General features: G+C 62.4%; 1 protein-coding gene across 2 annotated transcripts in view; it reads left to right on the forward strand.

Annotated features, from left to right (window-relative positions):
- Positions 1-25,244, forward strand: part of KAZN (kazrin, periplakin interacting protein) — a 114,864-nt gene that overhangs the window by 10,955 nt on the left and 78,665 nt on the right. For both annotated transcript variants that reach the window (XM_062193099.1, XM_062193098.1), the window contains one exon: positions 10,917-11,108. In XM_062193099.1, the coding sequence (XP_062049083.1) occupies positions 10,917-11,108 (192 nt within the window). Of the gene's footprint in view, positions 1-10,916; positions 11,109-25,244 lie in introns of those variants that run through there.

The following is a 25,244-nucleotide window of genomic DNA, read 5'->3' on the forward strand; positions in this document are numbered from 1 at the left end:
CAGCGCCGCGCCCCACCCCACGTACCTGGCTGCTCCTGCGGGGGGGGAGGGGGGGCAGGCCCAGGAGGACCTGGAAGGATGCCGTCCGCTGGGACTGTCGAGGACTGTCGGAGGTGGACAGCCTGGAAGCAGGTGCGGATTCTGTCCAGCCCCATCCTCCCCGCGCCTGCTTCCAAGGCCACGGTTCTGCGGCACCGCACCGGGTGTGAGCTGTGTGCAGGGTGGGGGCAGGGCGGAGAGCGGTGGTTTTTTTTCAGTTTACATTTTTCGCATAGTTTTCTCCTCTGCTCTCCCAAGAGGCTGCTCGCCGCTGGGGAAGCAGGCAGCCGGCGATGGCTGTGATACGCTGGTGGCGACCCACAGGGAGGTTTTCCATGGGAAGGAGCAGGAATGAGAGCCACCTTTTTCTGTGACCTGGAGAAAGCCAGCGTGTGTTTGTGACACTGAGTCAGGGGCCAGGCTGGGGGGAGGGGCGCCTGTGCTGGGGTCACCACCTCGGGATGACACAGGCGGCGTTCTCAGCCCCAGGCTGGAGACCACTCAGTAACAAGATGCCCAGCCCGCCATCTCCCAGGGAGCTTGGATCAGGAGCGTCCAGAATCCCTGGGACCTGCGTCCTTGGGGTGGGGGCGCGTGGCTGGGACCCGATCCCAGGCAGCCAGCCCTGGCGGCCTCCCACGCAGAAGCCAGGATGGCTGCGGCCCCTGCACACAGGACCTGCCGCCCTGGAACCGGGACCGTGAACAGACGGGGCGGCCCACAGAGGCCGAGCTGAGGCTGGACAGCGGGGTGGGCCTGGGCCGGGGGAGGAACCAGCGGATGGCCAGGCTCCCTGAGCACGCTGGGCCCTGGGCTCACGGCCCTTTCACAAGGACAGGCCAGCCCAGGCTGGTCTCATATTCCCCGCCCCGCCGTAGGACAAGGAACCTAAGAGGAGTGACGGTGCCCCGCACGGCCTCTGCCCTCCGAGGCTTGTCCTGTCTAGGCTGCTCGGCCTCCCCAGTAGCTACAGTTGTTAGGACTGGGATTGGTGCTGAAGTGCATCCTGGGAGAGAGTTCGCGGGGAGGCACCTGGCCGCCCAGATGAGCCTGGCCCACGCAGCCTTCTTAGTTTTTGTGCCTCAGTTTCCTTGTCTGTCCGGCAGGAATAACACAGCCTCCGGGGGCTGCACAGGATGTGTGCCCAGCCCAGGGTGCCTGGGGGGGTCCCTGGCACGCAGGGTGCAGCTGCAGGCCGACCAGCACCCTGGCGTTTCCTGCAAGCCGGTCCTCCCCGGCCTGGGCCTGCGCTTTCTCAGCCCAAGGTCATTTTTCAATTAACTTGATTGGCTGGAACCTGGGGTGCCCTGGAGTGTGGGAAAAGGTCCGCGGGCCGGAAGGGCCCTCCCCTCCGCCCCCACTCACGGGAGGCCTGGTTTCCAACGGGAGGATCCGGTTTCACTTCAGGACACCAGGATGTGGTCCCCGGTGCCCCTGGAAGAATCCCAGATGGCGCCTGCTGCAAGCCCCGGCAGCCGGCGCCCCACCTCCCCAGCCCTCGGCGGGAGCCTCGAACCCAGCTCATTAGCGACTTTGTTGCTAAACAATGTAGGAAGGAAGCCCGGCCAGTTTTCCTAAGTGAAACATTTCAAGCTCGCAGTGCGTGTTTGATTTCTCCCTGGAGCAGCTGCGGACAGCAGTGGTCAGTTATGGGGGCCTCTGAGCCACCCACCGAGGAGCCAGCATCCCCTGTATCCCCTGCCATCCCACAGGCCACGGAGTCTGAGGGTCCTAGGGTGGTCTCTGTGATGCAGGCGACACAGCAGCCCTGGGAGGTGCGGAGGCCTGCAGGGGGAAGCAGCCGCCCCGGGACAGAGCCGGCAGCTGAACCAGCTTGTCCGGTTCCGGCGCCACTGTGTGTCAGTCCTTGCTGTCACTTTGCAGGTGACCAAGGGAAGGGGCAGAGAGGTCCTGAGACAGTGCTGTTGTCCATGTCCCAGGCAGCAGCTGACTCACTGCCCCGGTGGGGTGGGACGTGCAGGGTCAGCTGGGCTCAGGTCGCCCCCTTGTCCCTGTGGCATTGTTAACCTATGGGGAGTGGGGGCGGGGCAGGCTGTACACACTGAGACCCGTCTAACCCGGAACTGGTGTCAAGACTGGCAGTCCGTGACAGCCAGCAGCCTCACAGCCAAGGCCCGAGCTTCCTCGGGACCTCAGTGTGTCGGTCTGGGAAATGGGAGAAGTGCCCGTTCTTTGCCCTGGTCCTCACCTGGAGCTGGACCCGGGAGAAGCTGCTCTCCACCAGGCGGAACCGGCAGCTCCGTCCTCTGGATGTGAATCCCGGTCCTGGGTGGAGGAGGAAGCAGGCACGGGGTGTCGCGCTGCTGACTCAGGCCCGGGGCGGGGTTAAAAGGTCACGCCGGTGCCCCTGGTTTTGGATTCGCGTTATACTGACTGTGGAGGGTTGTGTCTGGAGTCAGTGGCTTGTGGCTGATGTGCCGCCTTCTTTGTTGGTTTGTTTTTTTTCCTGGAGGGCGGAGTGGAGGGAGGAGGGGTGGAGGTAGTGCTGTTCCTCTCTGGTCACCTCCCTTTAGGAACCTGGCCTGGCGGAGGGAGGGAGAGGGTTGTTGCCAGAGCCAAGGCGACCCAGCCGTTCTTAGCAGAAGCCCAGGATGCCCAAGTTCAAAGAAAGGTGCAGGTTCAACGCTGGGCCGACTGGTCAGCCGTTCCAGCCTGGTGTTTGGTTCAGGAAATGAGCGTCGGGCCGGGAGCTTAGTTGGAGGGACACAAGCTGTGTGCCAGCCAGACTTCTGAGTCAGGTTCTGACTGTACCACCTGCAGCAGCTCTGTGACCTTGGACGAGGGAGGCCCCCCGCCCCGGCCTCCATCACTGCCTCTACAAAGTGGGCGGAGCATGGGCCAGCACGCTCCCGTGGGACTCCCGCAGGACTCCCGCAGGAGCTGGAGCCCTCGGCCACCCTGGTTAGTGCCTGAACCCCACCTCCCCCAGTAGGAGTAGAGGGGAGGGGCTGGGTGGGGCAGGAGCAGCTCAGACATCGCCGGGAGCCGCTGTGGGGAGGCGGGCACTGGACGCCGCGGCAGGTGCGCCCTGCTTCTGTGGGAGGGGAGGCTCTCGTCCGGTTCTGCTCATCTGGAGTCTGCGAGCAGAGTGGCAGCTGCTCAGCTGAGCGGTGTGGGGTGCAGGGCACCCGGGAGACGGTCCCGACAGCTCTTAGCAGGACTCTTCCACCCGCAAGGGACAGAAAAGGGAACTCAAACCGGCTTAGACACAGAAGGGAATGTGTGGGCTCGTGGGAGAGAAAGGCCAAGGTCAGGTCCCGGCTTCAGGTGTGGTGCTGGCTGGGACAGATATCACCTGCATCCTGCGTTTGTCCTGTTGGTGCTCCCCTCATGGTGCCAAGGAGGCTGCAGCGGCTCCAGGCTCTGTCTTCACAGCTCAAGACCATCAGTAAAGTGAGCACCTGGTTGGGCCGACTTGGAGGGTAGGACGTTCAGTGCTTTGATTGGCACGTTGAAGTCACGTGTCTGACCTTGAACCACAGGTGTTGATGGTGAGGGCTGCCCAGAGGGAGGGAGCACCGATGTCGATCAGACAGAACTGACCACTCCATCCCATGAGCAACCTGGGAAAGACCAGGCGGGAGGGGCGGCACTCAGTGGACTCTCATCATGATGGGCGTGCTGTGACCCCTCCTCATTCCTGGGGGGGGAGGTGCCGGGGCACCCCTGTGGCCCCACCAGCCTTGCCAGACTCACCATAGCTCCTGCTTCTGACCCCCAGCTGGCCAGGTCTCCTCCTGCCCAGGCTGGCACTCAGGAGGCCCCGGGGGGCTGGGCTGTGGGGCTGAGCCTCTGCTGCTGCCCGTCAGGGACCCGGCCCCACGGGGGGCAGGCAGGTGCCTGCCTCTCCCACCCCCGCGGGTCTCTGGAGCACCCCCTTCCTCCCGGTGCTGGGAGCACCTGCTGAGGGATCATTGCATCAGCCACTAAGGGGAGGCCCAAGCCTCCTCCAGGCCCAGGCGGGCCTTGGCCCACAGCGCCCATCCTCGCGTCAGATCGGCCTGATGCTGGGGCCCCATGTGCTGCGGGTTTGCCATCCTTGGCTTCCCAGGGCCCTCCGCTCTGGGGCCGTGACGCCCCCTGCCAAGGCGGGTCCTGTCTCCACTGCTGGTGCCCGCACCGGCCAGTGCTTGGTGAGGGGTGCGGGAGGTAGCAAGATGGAGGAAGGGCATCAGTTTGACTGTCTGGGGCCCCTTGACCCGGGAGGCTCTGGCTGTTGGGTCTGTTTGGGGAGCGGCTTCCACGGTGCCCAAAGGCGGGGAATTGTGTGAAATACGAGGGAAAGCCAAGTCCGCCCTGTGGCTCCCACACCCCTGGAGTAGGAACTGGAAATCAGTGCCCCCGCCCCCGAGAGGGCTTTGTTCTTCCAGAGGGGACTGGGGACTGCTGGGTCACCTCCTGTCACCCCCAGGGCTGGGACAGGCCAGAGAACAGGACATCTGCAGCCAGTGTAGCCCCAGCCGCTGCTGCCGGGCTGCCCTCCTGGGCCGCCCTCCTGGGCCCGTCTCCATGGCAGGGGCTGGGGCTCGGGACGGGGGCGGAGCCATGCAGGGCAGGAGCCAGCAGGGAGCCTGGACTGGGCCCCAGGGGTGGCCGGTGGCGGTGAGCCCTGGAGGCTGCGCTCCCCAAGGCGCTGTCTCTGCACACAGGCGGCTAGCTAGCGCGTCCACGTCCATCGGGAGGGGCCTTGCTGAGTTGGGGCCCTTAGGAGCTGGGGCTGCAGCGAAGGGGCGCCCGTTGCCCCTCCTGGGGCCCCGCTGGGAGATAGGGCCAGGGCGCAGGTCGTGGTGACGGCCCCGGGAAGCTGGGCGGGCTCTGCCCGGCTGGCGGGCGTGTAGGTCTGCCTCGGGGTGCACCTGGCGATGTGGCTGCTGTCCCCCCCCACCCCCCGGGAGGAGAGGCGTGGCTCGGTGATTGCTTGTGCCGGCCTGGCAGCCGTGCCACCTGGGTTTGACCATGCAAGTTTGTCTCCGTGGCTCAGTTTCTTTGTGAGATGCGGGGGCGTCCCCTAGGAGCCTGGAGAACTGCCGATCAGGGCCCGCGGAGACCCCCGGGGAAGACCCCTGAGGAAGACCCCCGCCGGCTCGGCCCTGGGTGGGGGGCTCTGCTTCGACCCTCCCCGAGGCCGTGCCCAGGTCCCCCTCCTCCCGGGGCGCCCGGCATCCACTCCTCAGAGCTCCAAGGTCATGGCCAGGAGGAGCCGCGTCTGACCCCCGTGGAGCCCTCAGGTTTCCGCTGAGACGTTGTTCGCTTTGTTTAGTGTTTACCGCAGGCTTGGGAGCCCGGCCTCGGCCTTGGCCCCGCCTGCAGACAGGCGAGCAGCCGGGAAATGGAGCAGCTGACCCGGCTGGCCGCTTCCAAACCTGCCTGACCTGTGTGTGCAGGTGCGGGGGGCCGGCGCCCGATCAGGGTCCCAGCCGCGTGGAACGGCCAGGCCGACTCCACGGCCACGCCTTTCTCCAGGAGCTGTGCTCCCTGGGATCCGTGCGGGCAACTGGAGCAGCTCCTCCTGCTGGGGAGGGGGCGTGCCTTCCCCCAGCCCCAGCCTGGTTAGGACCTGGGCTCTGCCCGGTCAGGCGACCTGTGTGTCACCCAGGGCCTTGGTGACAGGGGGCCGCGTGCCCTGTGACGTGCTGTCACCTGGTGCCGCCCGCCCCGTCTGTGCAGACACATCTTGGGATGTGCACCCCGTGGCAGGGTCACTGCGTGCCTGTGGGGTATAGACACGGACGGCGGGCCCTGGAGCTAGGCCACCTGGGTTCATGCGCTGGCCCCGCTCTTGGCTCTCTGTGACCTTGGCCAAGCCACTTCAATCCTCTTGGCCTCAGACAATGATGGCATCCGCTTCATGGGGTGACCCTGAAGACGTGAAGGCTGTGTGTGTGCAGCCTACAGTGTGTGCCCCCAGAGTGTTAGCAAGGGCGTATTGCTGCATTATAACCTGATGGTAGTATCACTGTTGGTCGCATAACGCATGATTGTCATATGATCGCTCTTTGGGCCTCGGCTGAGGGAGGCCAGACTTCTACACCCAGACCAAGAGCCTTTGGAGCCTAAGTTGCCTCCTTGTGACAAAGCGTCTGCTGCAGCTCCAGCCATTGAGTCCCCTCTCCAGACAAGAAGATGGGGAGAGGGCCAAGTCCTTTTGTCTGAAAGGACAGGTCTCTTCAGGACCTTTTTGTGCCTCACTGGCCAGGACTAAGTCACGTGGGCAACCCTGGAGGCCAGGAGGCTGGGAAGTCAGCCATGCTCTGAGAGAGTGGAACTGGGTGTTCTCGCAAACAATAAACAGTGGCCTGCAGAAAGACAGGGCCTGCCCAGCTGGCGTCGCCCTCCCGTGTGCACCCTTCCTCGGGTGGGTGCGTGGCTGCCCCGCGCCCTCGGTGAGGAAGCAGCCAGGGGCCTCTGGGCGCCCCACCGCCAGTCGCACAGTCGCCCCAGGGCAGCACTGGAGGTAACTGGCAGCTCCCCTGGGGCGGGAGAGCCGCGTCTCCCGGGCAACGCTCACCTCTGGCTCCAGGAGACCTCGGCGTGGGTGGGAAGGTACACAGCTGAGCTCTGCTGCTTTTGTCCTTGGCCAGGGGGCAGGACTGTGTCTCCAGGAGCAGCTCCTCCGCCTTTGGCCGTGGCCTCCAAGGCCGCGTTGCGGCAGGTGCATCCGAATCCCAGCCCTCCTCCGTCTCACGTCGCCGTGGGGACCCGCAGGGACCGGGAGCACCCCGCGCGCACCTGGCTCCTGGTCGTCCCTGCGGGTCCCCGCACCCTCGCCCCCAGCCACGGGTGTGCATTTGAAATACGGCTGGGGCAACGGGCACCCGCGTTCATCTTACTTCATTTTAATTGATTGGCGCTCAGAGGCTTCCGTCCTGAGCGGGGCAGCTGTAGGCTGGGGCGCTGGGCCTCTCTGTCCCCCGGGGAGGAAAGACACATTCGTCCAGGGTCGTCAAGAGTGGGTGCCTCCAAGGACACTAGCCTGAAGGCCCAGAGAAGGGCAGCGGCTCGCCCGAGGTCACACAGCAAGGCAGACGCTCAGGGCTTCCTGGTTCTGCCGACTGTGGCTGAGCGCGCACGCGGTGGTTGGCCTGCTGGGCGTCCACGTGGTGCTCTGTGTGTGGTTGTTGTTGCTCGTTGTGGTTTATGCTCCTTGCCCCCATTTCACAGGTGAGGTGGCTGAGGCCCAGGGAGCAAACGCGCCTGCCTTGGGTGTTGGAGCCTCCTCGGGCTTCCTGTGATGCAGAGCCGGGATTGCGTCTGCTCCTGGAAGGGCCTGGGCCTGGTGATCAGGGCCCCCCCCCCCGTCCCCCCAGCGGGGCAGGTGCAGTGCGGAAGCTCGGGGAAGGCCCTCTCTCCCCGTGGAAGCGTCTTTCTGGCCCGGCCTCCTAGGATTTGGCTCCCACAGGTGCCGCACCTGGCACCCTGCCCTCCCGGCTCCTGTGTTTTGCTCAGATCTCTGCTGTGGGGGAGGGGTACACGCCCTGGGTGTCAGGTACACCTGTTAGGAAGGTGAGTGTGGGAAAAAGCCTGCCTTTGCCACTGTTGGCCAGGGAGCGCCTGTGGCACGAGCCCCGCCTTCCTCTCTGCCTGCCTCCAAGTTCAAGGCAAGAAGAGACTGAGCCTCCCCCACCCCCCACCCCCCACCCCCCGGGATTGCCTCGTTCCAGAATCCCATGGGATGGGAGTGGTTTATGGAATAAATTCCAATTTCAGACCAATCCACCAGGAAAGAGTCAGTTTTCAGTGTAAGTGTCTCCCATGCCACGTTCGGGACACACTCATCCCCTGAGTGACCGCTGTCTGTCGGACATTCAAGTTTAACTCTGCGTCAGGGAAAGCAGTGGAGGATGGCCCAAGTCCTTGGGCCCCTGCACCTGCATGGGAGACCTGGAAGAAGCTCCTGGCTCCTGGCTTTGGATTGGCGCAGCTCCAGCTGTTGCAGCCAATTGGGGAGTGAACCAGCAGATGGAAGACCTACCTCTCTCTCTCTCTCTCTCTCTCTCTCTCTCTCTGCCTCTCCTTTTCTCTGTGTGTAACTCTGACTTTCAAATAGGTCTTCCGTCTGCTGGTTCACTCCCAAAATGGCTGCAATGGCCAGAGCTGGGGGCAGGACAAAGCCAGGAGCTCCATTCAGATCTCCCACATGGGTGCAGGGGCCCAAGGACTTGGGCCATCTTCTACTGCTTTCCCAGGCCATAGCAGAGAGCTGGATCGGAAGAGGAGCAACCGGGACTCGAACTAGTGCTCATGTGGGATGCCGGTGGCACAGGTAGAGGCTTAGCCCACTGTGCCACAGCTCTGACCGGGCTGAGGCCTTTTAGAATCAGGCCTCTCCAGCTTGTTCCTGCTCCGAGCACTGCCCATGTGCTGGAGGCTCGGGGCCACTTCGCAGCCCCCTGACCTCACGCTGCCCTCCCGTGCTCCCCGCAGCAGCCCCTCCGTGTGCAGCCCGCCTCGTGCACCTCCCCTCTCTGCAGGTTCTTGAGGCCAAAGCAGCTCCCTTCTCCCCCGCGGGAGCCCCTGCACGGGCTGGGGTGGGGACGGCCCGCCGTGTTTGTCTGGAATGAGGGCGAGGGAGGGGAGCCCCCGGAGCTCATCTGCTTTGATGTGTGGCTCAGAGATGTGGCTCAGGGGGCCTGGCTGTTTCTGAGCCCCCCTGCCCCTGCGTCCAGCAGTGGAGAGCAGCTTGGCGCTGCCTACACACGCCCTGCCTCCCAGGCTCAGGGCTTGGGGGTCTTTCCGATAGGTGGCGCAGAGGGGTCTGGGTTTCACCGAGCTGGGGGCAGGGCCTGTCTGCGACACTCCCCCAGAAGCCCCCACGCCTGGAGTGGCAGCTGGCAGGGGACCGGCACCTGCCAGCGTGTGCTGGGTGGACCGAGCCACTCGCAGGTGTCCCCGAGCACGTGTGGCGCGTCATCTGAGCATGCGCGGCCGGGCAGTGTGTGCGACGGTGCAGGTGCAGGACAGAGGCCGGGGCGCTGCTCTCCGGAAGCCTGCCGTGCCGGAAGGGGCTGGTTTGGGTTGGCTGATGTGCTGGCACAGCTGGCTGGGAGGGTGCCCGCCTCTCCTCAGGCTGAGGCCATCGGGCTACAAGGGCCATGCGAGGAAGGGCGGGAGCTGCCCCACAGGTGACGGCACTGCCCAGGCCCTGATGGGGTAGAGTCTGCCGCCTCAGGGAACTGAAAGGGGCCGGGGCCGGGGAGGCATCCATGGGACCCAGCAGGTGGCAAGTGCCCCTGGCGGGGTGGGGGCCTGGACCAGGGCCTCAGAAGAGGAGGTGGCAGGTGGATGAGGGCGCGGGCAGGACTCCTCACTTCCATTCCTCCAGGCCCCTGGGGGGTGGGGGGCGCCCTAACCCCCTGGACCTGGCCTTGCCTGGCTCAGCCTCGAGGCCAGAGGGTCCCCCAGGAGGGCGAGCGGGTGCTGACGGTGGATGGTGAGGTGCTGGAAGTGGTCCCGGCTGCCTTGATGGTGTGCAGAGGATGGCGCCCTCCTGGATGGCCTTGGTGCCCCGCCACCGCATGGCGTCACGCCCGATTTCCAGCCCGGGGGTCTGAGGCTTGGCCGGGGAGGGACTTGCTCGCTATCACTTGCCCGGCCTGAGACCGGGCAGCCCCAGTGCCGTGCCAGCCACGCCCCTTCTGGGACCCTCACCTGCCAGGACTGTACCCCCAGCTCCCGGGAGGATGTGCTACCCTCGGCAGCAGGGAGCCTGGCTGCTGTCACCACACATGTCCAGTGTGGCCAGAGCTGCCCCTGCCTTCCCCATGCCCCACCCTGGTGCCCTTGTTAGATTAGATGGCAGGGCCAGTGGGCAGGGAGAGGGAGCCGCCGGGTGGCCCAGCCCGAGTCGGGGAGCCGTGGCCGCTCAGTCAAGGCAGCTGGTGGCAGGTGCCGCCGTGGGCGTGGGGACCCGGCCCTCGTGGTCCTCTGCTGTGGCGAGTGGCTGAATGCACAGAGCTGAGGATTGAGGGAGACAGAGGGAGGAGGGGCCAGGGACACAGGGCCAAGTGCGCTGCGCTTGCTCCCCGCCACCTGCATTTCCCATACAGTGGGGAGCACTATGCAGGCAGGTGGGGCGCCTGGAGGAGCCGGGCGGGTGTTCCAGGCAGAGGCACCACTGGGGCCCTGTGTTTGTGGTTGCCCGGGAGCAGTGGCCTCCGGGCGTGACAGGGCCAAGGATACTTCCTGAGCGCACGTGGCCCTGCGGGCCAGCGGGGACTTCCCCAAGGCACTGCTGTTCTCCCAGCCTCCATCCGGGGGAGTCCTGCACACAGGGGCAGGTCTGAGTGGGGAGGAGACGCTGCCCGCGGTGTCGCTGCTGTCACCTCCCTCGGGCTCCGCTCTCCGGGACGGTCAGGCGTGGACATCCGGCCTCGGTGCCCACGGGGGCAGAGCTTGCAGGCTATGTGCTGTGAGCTGTGGGTTCAAGTTCTGCCTCTGCTGTCAACTGACTTTCTGGCCCGCTGGAGTTCAGTTCTCCGAACCTCCCCGTCCTAATCCGTAAAACGGGGCTGTGAGGGTCCGAGTCCCGGAGGGTCCTGGGCGTTACCTGAGCTCACGCCTGTCAAGCTTAACTCGGCTGGCTGCTGGCTCGTGGTGGAATCCAGACTCCTCGGCCTGCCGGCCATCAGGTGGACACTGTCCGAGCAGTGACATCGGAGGGAGGCCCTGAGAGTGTGGTGAGGGGGCCCTCGTGCAGTGCATCTGGGCGGGGCTCTTCGGAAGAACTTGGCGGTGGCTGGAGTTGGGGGCGGGGGTCTTTCCACGCACGCGGCCAGGGAAGGCTCTGAAGGCGAGCCTGGAAGGGGTGAGCGGCAGCCAGCGCCCCCGCCCTCTAACCGTGTGCCTCTCTCCCGCAGGGCTGCTGCGAGAAGAAGTGTCCCGGCTCCAGGAGGAAGTCCACCTTCTCCGGCAGATGAAGGACATGCTGGCCAAGGACCTGGAGGAGTCCCAGGGCGGCAGGGCCTCTGAGGTCCTCTCGGCCACCGAGCTCAGGGTCCAGCTGGCCCAGAAGGAGCAGGAGCTGGCCAGAGCCAAAGAAGCCTTGCAGGGTGAGTGATGAGTCAGCAGGCTGCGTGATGAGTCAGCAGGCTGTGTACTGAGTCAGCAAGATGAATGATGAGTCAGCAGGCTGAGTGATGAGTCAGCAAGATGAGTGATGAGTCAGCAGGCTGTGTGATGAGTCAGCAAGATGAATGATGAGTCAGCAGGCTGAGTGATGAGTCAGCAGGCTGAGTGATGAGTCAGCGGGCTGAGTACTGAGTCAGCAGGCTGCATGATGAGTCAGCAGGCTGAGTGATGAGCCAGCAGGCTGTGTGATGAGTCAGCACCGGCCTTCCGCCCAGGGCTCCGCTTGGCAGTGGTGATTCGGTGGGGGTCTGCGGATGGACTTGGGTCTCCCGGCACCCGCTCCAGCCAAGGCGGCCGTGTCCCCTGGGTGCAGCTCTCCTTCCATGTGACTGCTGTGTGTCGTCCATGGCGGTGTGAATGGCAGGTGGGCATCAGTGCTGGACCAACACTGGGTCCCTCTGTCTCCTGGCAGTCCCGGGCTGCATCCGTGGGGCAGTGTGATGCTCTGGTGTCTCTGCTCGTGATTCCTTGGTCCCATGTCACTCTCGCTCACTGTGGTGCCTGGCACAGGGCAGCCCCCTCCCCCCAGGAAGTCCAACATCCAGTGCCCGGAAGCAAGAGTTGGAAAACAACACGGTGTGGGTGCCCGCGTGCTCCCTTGGTGAGACAGACCGTGGCCCCACGACCACTCTGGCCAAGAATTGCTCGAGGCAGGAGGAAGCCAGGGGGCCACGTGCTCAGCCTGGTTCGCCTGCACTCAGCTTTGATTCTCTTGGGGGAAAAGGCACCGAAACCTCGCACAATGCTTTCGCCCTGCCGATTCCTAGAGCGACGAATGATTCCTTCTGAATGACGTCCTGAAGCCGAGCAGGTTCGTTAGTTGGGCGGATCCAAGCTGCTGTCCCCGAGGGGCCCCAAACAGCGTGGCTGGGGAGCCTGTGTCTGCCCCCCACCCGCTCCCGGTGAGCGGTTCCACAGCGGCAGGCGTCTCCCCTCCTCTGCGTCCGTGAGAGCCGGGGACAGAGCCACCCCCTCGGCCCCGAGACTTCCCGTGGCACCGGCTCCACCACGTGGCCATGCCTGGCTGCAGGGGGCTGGGCGCTGTCTTGGCTCTGTCAGGGAGGATCCAGGAGATCCAGAGATCCGCTCTGTGGGGGCAGGGTCCCCAGCCAGTGCGCCCTGGGAAGCCGGGCAGTGGTCGCGGAGGGTGGGCCGAGACCCAGAGCGCTCAGTAGCCTTTCTCAGTTCTCTGCAGCCACACGTGGGCGCCCAGAGGCGGGTGGCAGCCCTGTCCCGTTGAGGGTGGTGTTTCCATTGGCCTCGCCGAGACCGGACTCTGGGCGTGGGCAGTGGTGCGCGCCAGGGCTGAGCCTGGGAGGCCTGCCCAACACACTCACTTTTTCTTTGCACAGCCGTCCGGGGGTCTAGATAGACGTGGCTGAGCCGCGCTCACTCCGGCGTCGTCCAGACACCCTTCCCTTTCTCGGGAGTCTCCTGGGAGAAGGTCGGGGCCTGGGTCTCACTGAGCTTCCCTGGCACAGGAAGCAGCTGCCTTCCCCTACGTGTGTGCCAGGGACGAGAGAAGCCAGCCTTCCAGGTCCTCGGCCAGACAAAAAACGGACCCAGGTTTGCCCCGCTGTCCCCGTCAAGAGGAGAAAACCCTCTCCCCACTGCTCTCGGGCACGGAGGAAAAGGCAGGGGAACCGTGGAGGCTCCTTTGCCCCCTGCTCTTTGGACACAGCAGCCTTGCCTCTCCAGACCTCAGTTTGCTCATCCGAGTCATGGGACAGTAGTGCAGATGCCATAGGAGATTGTGAGAAGCCAAGAAGAGGGCGCAGGTCCTGCTGTCCTGCGTCTTTCTCCATGGTGCCCACGAGGCTCAGGGCCGCACGTAGCTGAAGCGGCAGCGCCTGTTCCACTCTGACCGCATCCCGTGCCTTTTCCTGAACGCAGCGTTTCATTCATAAATTAGGCCCAGGAAGAGGCTAACGGCAATAACCCATCATAAAAATAGAACGATGACAACCATATACTATTGTAGAAGTTATTTAAAATGTATGAGTTGTCTGTTTCTGGAATTTTCCATTCAATATCTGTGCACTGCGGTTGGCCATAAATAACAGGAACCACGGAAAGCGGACCGTGGGTGGGAGGGAACTGCTCGACTGTACGGGAATCCTTCTGACTCTGGGCTGTGAGTTCCTGTCTGTCACTAAAGCCCCCCCCCCCCCTTCCAAAAGGCAAGAGATGCGCCTTGTGGGGCCGCTCTTACGGAGGAGAGTAACCAAGGCGCCAAGGACCGGGCAGTGCCCAGGGGGAGCTTGGCTGAGCACCCGCCCTGGGCCAGCACTTCCCCACCCCCGTGCCCTGGTCCTGCTCGGAGCCGTGGGCCCTGTCACCGATGGGGACCCTGTGTGAGGTTCAGGGCCGGCAGGCAGCTCGGCTCGGGCACAGCGCCGGGCAGCACAGACACAGACGTTCCTGCTGCCCCAGACAGCTCAGCTTCCCTACGGTGTGCTCACCGGGAATGGAGTCGGGCTGGCTGTGAGATATCAGACGCCGTCTCAGCCCGGTCACTCGTGGGACGGTGGGCTGTGACGTCAGGGCTGGGCTGGCCCAGGTCTGCCACATCCCCGCTATGTGGCCTTTGGCAGATTCCTTGGCTGCGCCGAACCACAGTTCCTTTGCTAAGGGTAAAGAAGCCAGACTTCTTTTTCCTATAATTAGGGTTCATGATGGTAGCTGCTGCGTGGGGTTGTTGTGAGGGTTAAATGAGATGTGGCCCCTGCCTAGGACCCCGGGCACCGGTGTTGAGTGATCCTCAGACAGGAGGGGCGTTGCAGACATTCTCAGATCCGCTTGGAGACGTTGGTCACCTGATCCCGTTAGGGGTGGCCCAGGCCCCTGGAGCCCCACCAGGCTTCCAGCACATTCTGGTGGGCGACAGGATGAGCAAGTCAGGCAGACCCCGAAATCCCACGTGGGGAGCTCGGAGCCTGGCTGGTAGCTTTTTGGGGCCTGCAGATCCTCGCCGGCCGCCTCCAATTCGTGTTTCCCCAAGAAGTAAGGCATCGCACAAATGATGCTCATGAAAATTGGCTTCTCTCCTCTTTTAATCTCGTAACAGCGTGTTGAGGTGGTGCACACTTGCCCGTAACAGTACAAACTCTTCGGGAACATAATTTTAACGACCGCCTAATGTTGTAGCACGTGGAGGTGCCGTGATTTTTAGCCACTTTCCTGTAATTGGACATTTTGCCCTGTTCTGCTGCGTCCAGGCCGTGGCTGTGCCCCATCCGGTGAGCCTGTCTCAGACTTCCGGCCGCGGGGCCACTTTGCGCTCTTACAAAACTGAGGACCCCAGTGAGCGTCCGCCTCTGTGGTTTCATCTGTCTGTATTCACCATCTTAGAAATCAAAACGGGGAGAAAAGGCCTGAGTCTTCCACAGTGTACTTAAAACAGCAGCAGCTGCCCATGCTAACGGAAGGGGGCTTAGTTCTCTGTGGACAGTAACTGTTTTCCCAGAGGAGAGCGCGCGTGGCCGCCGTCTCCGTGCAGTCCCTGCGTCAGAGCGGTAGCCGCTGCTCCCACCCTGCATGCTGTGTTGTGGTCCGCGGCCTTGGGGGAGCCCTGGCCCATGCAGATGCGCAGCTGGAAGGAGGAGCAGCGTGGCCGCTGCCCAATCACATCCTTGGGGATTTGATATCAAATTTAAACTCACTATGCGGCAGTTTGGTTTTGTTAATTGATTGATTAATTGTTAGAGCAAGAGAGAGAGAGAGAGAGCACTCCCGTCCACTGGTTCCCTCTCCAAATGCCTGCAACAGTCAGGGCTGGGCCAGGCTGAAACCAAGAGCCCGGGACTGCATCCGGGTCTCCTCGAGGGGTGGCAGGGACCCAACCACGTGAGCTGGAATCGTGAGTGAGCTCAGTTGGTTCGATCGAGCACTCCAGTGGTGGGATTCGGGCATCCCAGCCCGCAGGCTACCCCCCAGGCCGGAAGCAGAGTAGCCGGGACGTGAACCAGCACTCGCCTATAGGATGCCGGCCTGGCAAGGGGTGGCTTAACCTGCTGCGCCACAGTGCTGGCCCCAAGGGCGTTTCTGAGTAACACCGCCCTTCCGTTGTTTCCTTTCCCCGTGCGTGTGTGGCGGACAGAACCTAGTGGCCACCACACGGCTCGATGCCCTGGCGTGATTTCTGCAAAGACACCAGCATTTTGTCCGCCATTGCTTTTGTACCGACATCGACCACTGCTGCCGTCCAAAAGACAAAGAAATAGCATCACGGTCTCCGTCGAAGCCGGTTTTCCTCAGGACCCCTTGGGTGGTATTGGTGGTGGCCGTGGCGGCCGCCAGCTCTTTGGTGTGTGCCTCCCCCACACACACACACACACACACAGAGCTTGAACTCCACTCACCCGCCCCGTGGCCCCCGGGAGGCCTCAATCTCCCTTGAGAGAGAAGCAGGAAAGCGTACAGCCCTTTGGGGATGCTGGTGAGCAGAGCGCGTCCACGCAGGGGCGGAACCCAATGCCGCCAGGAGAGCAGCGCATTGGGGCTGGGAAGGCACACCTGGCGTCCAGGCTTTGCCGTAGGGGACAGCGGGAGGTGACTGTGGTGACCCTTCAGGGCCACAGCCTGGAGCTCAGCAGCTAGAGGCTCAGGGCAGGAGTGGACGGCAGGAGCAGTGAGCGTCCCAGGCGGGCCCTGTGTCCCCCCAGGGCAGAACACTCCAGGCAGGCCCCGTGTCCCCCAGGGCTGGAGCAGTGAGCGTCCCAGGCGGGCCGTGTCTCTGTCCACCAGCACAGGGATGCTCTAGTACTCCTTCGCTGTGTTCCTGGCTGTGGCTGTCCCCCTCCCCCACCCAGAGCCGCTGCACTGTGCTCAGCCCTCCCCCAGGCCCCTGCTGGCCACTCTGCCTCTGTGTCCCAGCTCAGGCTCTGTGTCCTATGGGACACTTTCTGAGGCAGCGTCCCTGCCTGATGGGCTCAAGGCTTGTAGCTGCCGCCTCCTTCCTGGCACCTGTGAGTGGGTGGGGCAGGGGGTAATGGCAGAGGGGACTTAGGGTTGAGTGGCATTAGCCTGGGTCGTCCTATGGGCCCAGTGCAGTCACCTGGGTCCTTATAGCGGAAGAGCAGGAGGAGGAACTGTGGCGACAGAAGCAGCGGCCAGAGTGACCCCCAGTGAGGACGCTGCCCACTGTGCCTGGCTGTGAGGATGGAGGAAGGGGCTGCAAGCCAGGGGTGTGGGCAGCCTCTGGGAGCAGAGAAGCCAGGAGACGGATTCTCCCTTGAAGCCTCTGGAAGAGACGGGGCCCTGTCTACACCCAGATTCAGCCCAGTGAGACCATTTTGGACTTCTGACCTTGGAGCTACAAGGTCGTAAGTCTGAACGGTCGTGGGTTGCAGCTCCCCACGCAGAGCCGGCCCTGTGAGCAGCAGGGGGCAGAGGAGAGGTAACGCCTGGGGCTGTAGATTGGGTGTGTCCCCCGAAAGGTTGCTTTCAAGGCGATAGGCTGTTCACATTTTTCATTGCCGTGGTAAATGGACATAGGAGCGGGGTCCGTGCACCTGTGCCCCGTGTGATGACGCAGCCAGGGCCCTCGGCATGCCGTCAGCTTAAACACTGATGGTTGCTTCGCTGGGAGCATTGAGTCCTCTCTCAGCTACTGGGAAATGCACAGTGCATCGTGGTCCACGGTCTGCACCCTGCTGTGCAGTGGAACCCCAAGACTTGGCTCCGAGGGGCTCCGGGGGTAGTCACAGCAGCATAGAGGACCCGGTCAGAGCCCCCTGAGACCCTGGGTTTGTGGGTTTGGTCCCAGCCTCTGCTCTGCAAGCTGACCCCGGGAGTAAAGGCTTCCCAGCGTTCTCTCGGCCACGTGGGCCAGGGGCCTTCTCCTGCCCCCTCCCGCCCTGTCCACTCTCTGTCCGCAGCCGAGTGGCCACACACCAGCCCCAGGGAATGCCAGCACCCTTGGGGGCAGCCCAGGCTGAGGTTCAGGTGCGAGCCGAGGCAGTGACCTTGAGCCTGGCTGTCCGTTACTCCCAGCTCCCTTCCCAGGTGGGCTCAGAGAGACCCCTGGTGCTCCCGGTGGTGCCGCAGCCTCTGTGATGGGGCAGGCCGTGGCGCCCACCTTTTCATGCTGGGGTCAGGACATGACCTTGAAACCACAGCACAGAAAGGTGCTCTGTCCCAGGTGGCCTCTGTCCCAGGAGGGCCTTGGCGTGAGCCTGGGAGGCAGGTTACGGTCAGAGGTGGCCTCTGCGGTGGCAGCCAAGCATGGCTGAGCACTGACCCAAGGAGACCACGTGTGTCAGGAGTGGCCAGGCTCGGCCGGGCAGTTCTTCCATCTCACCTGGTGTCGGCGGGCACCCCTCACTGCTGTTCCCTGAGGTGATCCAAGGTGGCTTCACTCCTGTCTCTGGTACCTTGATGATATGATGGGCTCAGTGGGACCAACTGCCATGAGCCCACCTGAGGCCCTGCAGCGTGGAGGTGGTGGTGGTCTGATCTGGAGCCCAGAGCTCCCACGGAGAGAGTGCCAAGGTCAAGCAGGTGATGGCACGTCACTTCCAGTTTATAAAGACGCTCTTAAAAAGGTGCATAGCTCTCCTGGAGACAGTCTCGTCCCACAAGCCACATCACGTGCATACTGGGCTTTGCAGGTCCCAAAGCGGCTCCAGGCCCGGGTGGACAAAGCCCCTGGGTCAGGCTGGACATTCCAGAGTCTGCAGATTGATGTCCTGTCAAGAGGACCCAGCACCCAGGACGCCCAGGCTCGCGTTCCAGGAACGAGGGAGACCAGTGAGGCCGGCCCTGGCTATACTGTGGCCTGGGCTCCAGCCCAGCTTTTTAAATAGCTCCGCCCGCATGGACTGGCCAGTGGCTGAGACATGCTGCCGCACAGGCCCCGGTGCCCGGAGGCACGAGAGGCGTTTTTAGGCACTGAGTTAAAAACTTGGCCTGATTGAGAGTGGCGCCTTCTAATTCAGCCTGGGGCTGGGGACTGCGGCTGAGTACAGAGTGGGGTTGAAACGCATCGACTCCTCGAGTCTGGTATTTTAAAAATAATATTTATAATTAATGCATGGGTCATGAATCGAGTTTTTATATATATTTGTGGAATATTTTATAGCCCGGGCACGCACGGACTATAAATCCCATACATTTTCCCAGCAGCCCTGTGACTTATTCCCACTTTTCAGATGAGAGCATTGAGGCCCAGGTACTGCCCGACAGAGCGGAAAGTGGAATTTGGTTTTTTTAAGTTTTATTTATCTGAGAGAGAGTGAGCATCCATCTGCTGGTTGACATCACCAAGCGTCCACGATAGTCAGGGCTGGGCCAGGCCAGTGCCGAGAGCCAGAATCAATCCAGGTGTCCCATGTGGGCGGCAGGGACCAAAGAACTTGCGATGTCACTGTCTCCGAGTGTGCATTAGCAGGAAGCTGCAGGCAGCGCCAGGTGTGCAGCCCAGGTACTCTGCCATGGGACCCAGGGGGCCCAGCACCTGTCCTGGGGAGGTGGGATTTAAGCCGGGGAAAGCTGTACCTGGCTCAGGGACCTGCCTGGCGAGCCGGCATAGTCCATAGCCGTGGTGGGTAGAAGTGGTTAGCAGTTGTCCACGTGGTGACTTGCTTGCGCTGTGGCTCTTGGGGTGGGCGTGGCTTGTGGGCAGATGCTGTGGACACAGTGGAACGGGCAGTCGGGAGTCTGAAGCCCACAGCTGAGGGCGCCTCCAGCCTCCGCAGGCCTCATGGGAGCACCTGTTGTGGTGGTCTGGCCACACAGTTGCATGACTCAAAACGCCAGGGAGAAGATACCCTGGTGGGGAGACCCTCGCCCCCTCACGCCTCTCACCCACCCTCCGAGGAAGCCGGACAGCTGCTGAACGCTGCCAGCTCGCCAGAGACGTGGGAGGAGGCACGCCTGCACGGCAGCCTGCCTCTCACCGGGGCTCAGAGAGGACTGGGACCCAGCCGTCCTCCGCCCTGCGGCCCTCTGTCCACTGACCTTCCAGCCCCAGCACCCTGACAGGCTGCTCGTCCAGGAGCTCTGGACCAGGGAAGTCCGGAAGAACCAGGCGGGCCCTACGGCAGTGCACATTGCGAAAGCAAAGCATCTCCAGCAACCTAGGGCTGACACATGTGTGCAAGCCCAACAGCCCTGGCCCCGGCCCAGCGCCAGGGAGAGGCCAGCAGGTGCATATCTTGGTCGGTTCAGCTCCTTAGGGCTCAGCTGGATGCCGCGGGTGGTAGTAGCTCCTCTTTCCACCAGGCGCCCACACCGCCTGCACTCAGCAACTGGGCTCCCAGGGCAGGGGCTGCCCCCTGTTCAGTGAAGCCAAGTGTGCCTGGTGGCCAGATCTCAAGGGGCCTGCCTCTGTCTGGCCGCCCAGAAGCCAGCCAGGTCGGGGCAAGAGGCCTGGACAGAGGTGAGAGCTCCCAGGCCCTCAGGCCAGCAAGCAGCCGAGTGAGGGCTGGCAGGGTTCTGTGGCAGATGCAGGATCCCTGGGCCCTGTGGGACCTGTGGACACTGCCTGTAAAGGATTTTGATGTTTATGCACAGCTTTTTTTCATGATGCACATTCCCGTGAACTCTTTGAAGACCTTGTGTAGCTCCTAACTAGCCACTGTAACCATGCTGTTTGATGCTATTGCTACGCTTAGAGTCTCCGCAGGATTTGTTGTTGAAAATCGGAGAGTTTTGCAAGGGAGCGGACCAAGAGGAGCCACCTGGGACTGTCCAGACAGACGCATCTCTCGCCTTGCCAGCACTTGGCGTGTGAGGGGGCGATGGGGTCAGGCAGGTGTTTCGGGTTGGGACGGCGTGGAGGCTGGACACTCGTGCAGGCCACTTGTCCCCCTGAACAGGAGGAGCACCTGACGCCTGTGCCCAGACACGCACCCTCTGCTCTGCTCCGGGCTCGTCTGCCTGCTCCGAGTCCACCCAGCGTTGTAATTTACAAGGCAAGCAAGACTTGATCTTGACCATGACAGAGAGGAGGAGAGGCATGGGCTGTCTCAGAAGCCATCCCGAGCTGTGATAGACAGGAGGGTGTGGAAGTGGAGCCTTCGGCTGACTCGCGAGGAGCGATGCTTTCGGACGGTGGCTCCGAAGGAAGATGCGAGAAGCGGGAGAGGGAGGGGGGTGGCCGGAGGAGACTCCTGTCTTCCATGGAAACCTCAGCAAGCGAGGGGGCGTATCCAAGCAACCACCTCCACCTATCCCAGTCCCCCCCCCCCCCGGGTCTGCAGTGAGCACCGTGGTTATGGGGTCAGGTTCCCCAAGGGAGCAGTGCAGGGGGCCCCCAAGATACTGGGGAAGAACACAGCCTGGAGCTGGAGGCCTGGCCCTCTGGGGGACATGACAGCCGCAGCCCAGCTAGGAGCCACAATGCTTCCGGGCAGTGGGGGATGTCTGCTTTTTCTGTCTCTGTTCCTGAAACAGAATTGAAATTTTTTGACATTTATTTATTTATTTGAAAGAGTTAGAGGAGGAGAGACAGAGAGAGATCTTCATTCCTTGGTTCATTCTCCAAATGGCTTCAATGGCCAGGGCTGGGCCAGGCTGAAGCCAGGAGCTTCTTCCCGGTCTCCCATGTGGGTGCAGGGGCCCAAGCACTTGGGCCATCTGCTGCTGCTTTCCCAGGTGCATTAGCAGGGAGCTGGATTGGAAGTGGAGCAGCCAGGGCTCTATTCGGTGCCCACGTGGGGTGCCGGTCCTGCGGGTGGAGGCTCTACCCGCTACACCTCCACACCAGCCCGAGCTTTGGATTTTAAGTGGAATCTTTATGACCTGGTAGCACAGTTCTGTGCATGAAAGACCTTAGATCATAGAGCACAGGCCAAGCTGGTGTTGCAGATGCCTGGTTTCAGATGTTAACGGAGCGCCCACCACCCTGTCTGGAGTCTGTGTGCGAATTAGAAGAGGGCTCTCCCCTGCAGACGTGGAGAAGGCGCCCTCTTCCCACTGAGCGCAGACCCCCTGGCCCTGAGCCTGCTGCTGAGACAGTGGCAGCTGCACGCGACCCCATTTCTGCGGGTTGCAGCTCCGTCGCAAGGTTTGCCAGGAGAGCAGACAGGTGCCTGCTCCCCCAGCTGGCTGCAGCCCGCACAGCGTGACACACGCCAAATCCACCTGCATTTCAGCTCTCGCCTAGCTCACCCTCCGGGCCCATTTGGCTGACGCACAGGCTGTGCAGCTGCCCATAGCAGCCCTGGGTGCGAGGCACGGCAGCTTTGGTGTGACTGCGCAGGTGGGGCAATTGTCGCTTGATCTCACCTTAAGAATTTCAGGATGAAAAAGTTGCAGCAGTGTCTTTCCGTTAGCAGCGATGGGTGGGATGTGTTCTTGTCTTCACGCAAGAAAGAATTCAGGCGAGAGAGCAGTGGTAAGCAAGGTAGCAAGGTTTAATGGCGAGGCATCCGTCAGAACAGATGGGCACCTCTCCAGACAGAACCGGAGAGAGCTCAGACCGGGCCAAGCAAGGCTCCGCGGTTTAATGGAGAGAATGCACCTGGCAGGCCAGGCGGGCGGCTCAGGAGGGAGCCGAGAGCTGAGCGTGCAGTCAGTACTCAGACTGGGCTTAGGAGGGAGAGGGGTCCAGTCCACCATTTCTCCTCCCCACCCCCTCTTCCAGAACAAAAGGTTCGCTGAGCGTGAATTAGGTGCAGTTCCTCCCCAGGGCTGGCTGCTCAGTGCTGTCAGACTGGGGAGCCCACCTGGCCGGGTAGAGGCGCCTCCCCTAGGGTGCTGCCTTGGAGAAAGGATGGAAGGGTTTCACTGCTCGGTGTTACCAGGCCAGGCAACCCATTTGGTGCTGAGAAGAGAGGATTTCCCTGAGGGGGAAGCGCTGAGGCCACCTGGAAAGTGAACGGGGTCTGGGCCGGACTCTGCAGTGTGAGTCCTGGGCTGCTCCCAAGGGGGGCTTCTGCAGGCGCTTTGATTTTCCATGCCCCTCTCACCCGCACAGGCGAGTTTGTAACTTCCCACCTAACATTTCCACCGAGTTCTGCAGCATGCCCCCATGCGGGGCGTGCCAGCTCCAGGGTCCTTCTCACTTGGAAAGTGTGAGAGGGGAAGCCAGTCCCTGTGAGAAGAACTTGGCCTGGCCAGCCTGCTGCCCCTGTGTGTATGAAGTCGGCATTCACTCAGCACCTGCTGCGCGTGCAGGCTCTGCACACAGAGCTCCACTCGCTCCACGCGGCAGGTCTGGAGGTGGCTCCTGTTACCACCCCCACTCAGCCCAGACTCAGGGCTGGAAAGAACTCATACCAGACAGCAGTGGCAAGTGGGGGAGCCCCAGGGTCAGTGCCCCAGCCCATCCCGGCCCAAGTTCCCACACTCCTAACCATCACGCCATGGAGACCAAACATCTGGAGTTCCTCCGGGCCCTTAAATGCTTGAGCTGGGAGGGTTGGGGCAGGAACTCCCCCACGCATCCACTCGGAGTCAGCGCTGTGACTCCCACCTGGGGACAGCCAGACACTGGTACCCAGCAATGTCGGGGCACTGTCACATCTTCCCACGGCCTGGATCTCTAAGGATGCCTCTCTGTGGCCCGAGAGCCCAACGTGGGAAGTGCAGGTGCCGAGCCAGACAGCAGAGGCCCCTGTTGGTTATGGCAGCCCCTCCCCTGCCCATACCCCTGGCCTCGGACTCAGAGCCAAAGGCCAGACATGGCTTTTTGCCTGCTGAAGACAGCGGGGGGCTGGTGTATCCCAGAAATGAGAAGGGCATGGTTCTGAGGTCCCACAGATGCTGACAGCACTTTCCCCCGGGGCTGGATCAAGGTGGGTGGGTGGACAGTGAGGCCGTGTCCCCCACCCCAGCTGGGAGGCTCAGCACCCTCAAGATGAGCCCCACACCTGACCTCGGGGATGTGGGCACAGCAGATTAGAGGTTGTTGAGGCTACAAATGAAGCCAACTCTGATACCGTCGCTCACCTGGCAGGTTGGCAGAATTCCAGAAGCATACACCTGCCCGGATCACGGGCGAGTGCCGCAGAGGGGGAACACACTCACTCTCGGTGGGTGGACCTGCGTCGTGGTGGGACCCCGGCGGGGCCAAGTCACACCAGCAAGATCACATGGGCATTCACCCTGGACTCAGCAGTCCTACTCCCAGGGATCGCCTGGAGGATGACGCTTCACAAACACGAAGCGAGCTGCTGTGTTCTCTGTGTGTTGTAGACATTTTCTGAGGTCTAGCAGAACAGGAAGCAGGCCTGGCAGTTCATCCAGCACGCTGTGGCCAGCGCCCTGGGAGTCATCAGTCTGGAATTCTCTTGTTGTCAGAATAGAGCCAGGGAGGAAACGGACGCTGTCAGATGCCAGGGTGCTCACCGACCGTGTCAAATGGGGGCACGTGTGGGACTGGAGATGGGGACATCGGTGTCCCTTGGAGGGTACCTCTACGCCGTGGTCCCTCCGAATCCACAGGGCCTTGGATCCAGGACCCCTGCAGCTACCCAGATCTGGGGATGTTCAAGTCCCTTCTGGGAAAAGGCATGGTATTTGCATATAATCTGTATACGTCCTCCTCTTAAATCATCTCTAGGTTATACACACGTAATACGATGTAAACACTATGGAAGTAGTTGTCACCCCTCTTGTTTAGGGAATAATTTTTTTCCCAGCTAGGTTTGGTCCCTGTTTGGTTGAGTCGGAGGCTGCAGAACCCACAGATAAGGAACAGCACTGCACATATGGTTGCCAAGTGCTAACGATGGAACATGCTAGAAGCAGTGACATCCCCCTCCCCCAGTAGAATGCACATACCTGGGGCCTGCACTGCTGTGTTTCTCGAGGCTGTTCCCTGTGACGGGGACCAGGGCTCCTTGGACAAGTTGGGGAGCCAGGTGTGGGGCAGTGGGAAGTTGCCCAGTGGGGCTAAAACACCTTGACCTTGCAGGAGGCAAAGATGGTTTTAAAGACAGACAAGACCTCAGCGCCGGTGGCGTGAGGCTCCTGCTGGCCAAGATGGCACAGTTGAACGCCCAGCAGATGAGTAACAGCTGGGAAGAGGTGAGACGCGGTGCGTAGGTGTGGAAGGACGGAGGCGCAGGCGGCCTGGCGTCGTGGGCCTCCGGGTACTCCAGACGCATGCGGGTTAGTTGGCTTGATCGAGACGGGGACTAGCTTGGGCTCCTCCAACACTCCCACATCCTGAGAGGCCCGGGAGATGAGGGGATGGAGGGAGAGCGAGAAGCCGGGACATGGAGACCACTACGGAGACAATCGTGGACACTGTGACATCAGCAGTGGCCACGGAGAACCCGGTGCCCTCGGGGCCTCCTGGGGCCCGGGTGCTTGTCTGACTTTGCCAAGCTTCACCCACAGGCGCCCCGCGGGGAGCAGGCGTGGATCCTCTTTTGCCAATAGGACCCTCGTGCCCATGATTGTCCTTCTCCATATGACTATTTTAATGTAAAAGCAGCAAATCCCCAGCAGTGCTGAGCCACTGCTGTTCTTGGCTGGTGTGTTCCACGCCATCCGCTGGTCTGTGCGGTGCCGGCCCGTGCCGAGGCTGCCACAGGGGTGTGAGAGCCTCCTGTGGCTGGTGTGGGGCTCCCACAGGAGCCCCATCCATCCTGGAGTGCGACTCAGGACCTCGGCAACCTGTGTCGCTTTCGGAAAGCAGAGCTCAACTCAGAATCTGAGTGAAGGGGTTGGTTGGGGGCGGAGGGCCCTGGTGATCCAGCTGGCTGCCTTCCCAGGGGATCGCTCCGGGTCCTCGGATTAATTAGTAGGTCTCCAATGAGCAGTGAGTGGCGGCAGCTGTTTCTCTCCATGCGGTTTAATCAGATTCACAGTAGCAGGTCCTCGGTCGGGTGTCAGGAATACAGATAGTCACGCATTCCAGAAATAGCCGCTGACCCCTGCTGCAGACCCGGCCAGGGCTGGGGGGTCAGGTCGTGGTGAGAAGAGCAGGCTCAGCAGCCTCCTCCCAGCCCAGGCAAGGTTGTAAATCTGTCAACAGGCCAGGAAGGGAGGAACTTGTGGCCCAGGCCACAGAGCACCCACGTGGGAGTGGGAGGCGTGGAGGAGAGGGTGACGGGGCCGTGTCACACGTGGTGGCCATCGGAGGCGTCTCCAGGACAGGACCT

The sequence above is a fragment of the Lepus europaeus genome, chromosome 5 (genome assembly GCF_033115175.1).
Source record: "Lepus europaeus isolate LE1 chromosome 5, mLepTim1.pri, whole genome shotgun sequence".
In the NCBI taxonomy this organism is placed as follows: Eukaryota; Metazoa; Chordata; class Mammalia; order Lagomorpha; family Leporidae; genus Lepus; species Lepus europaeus.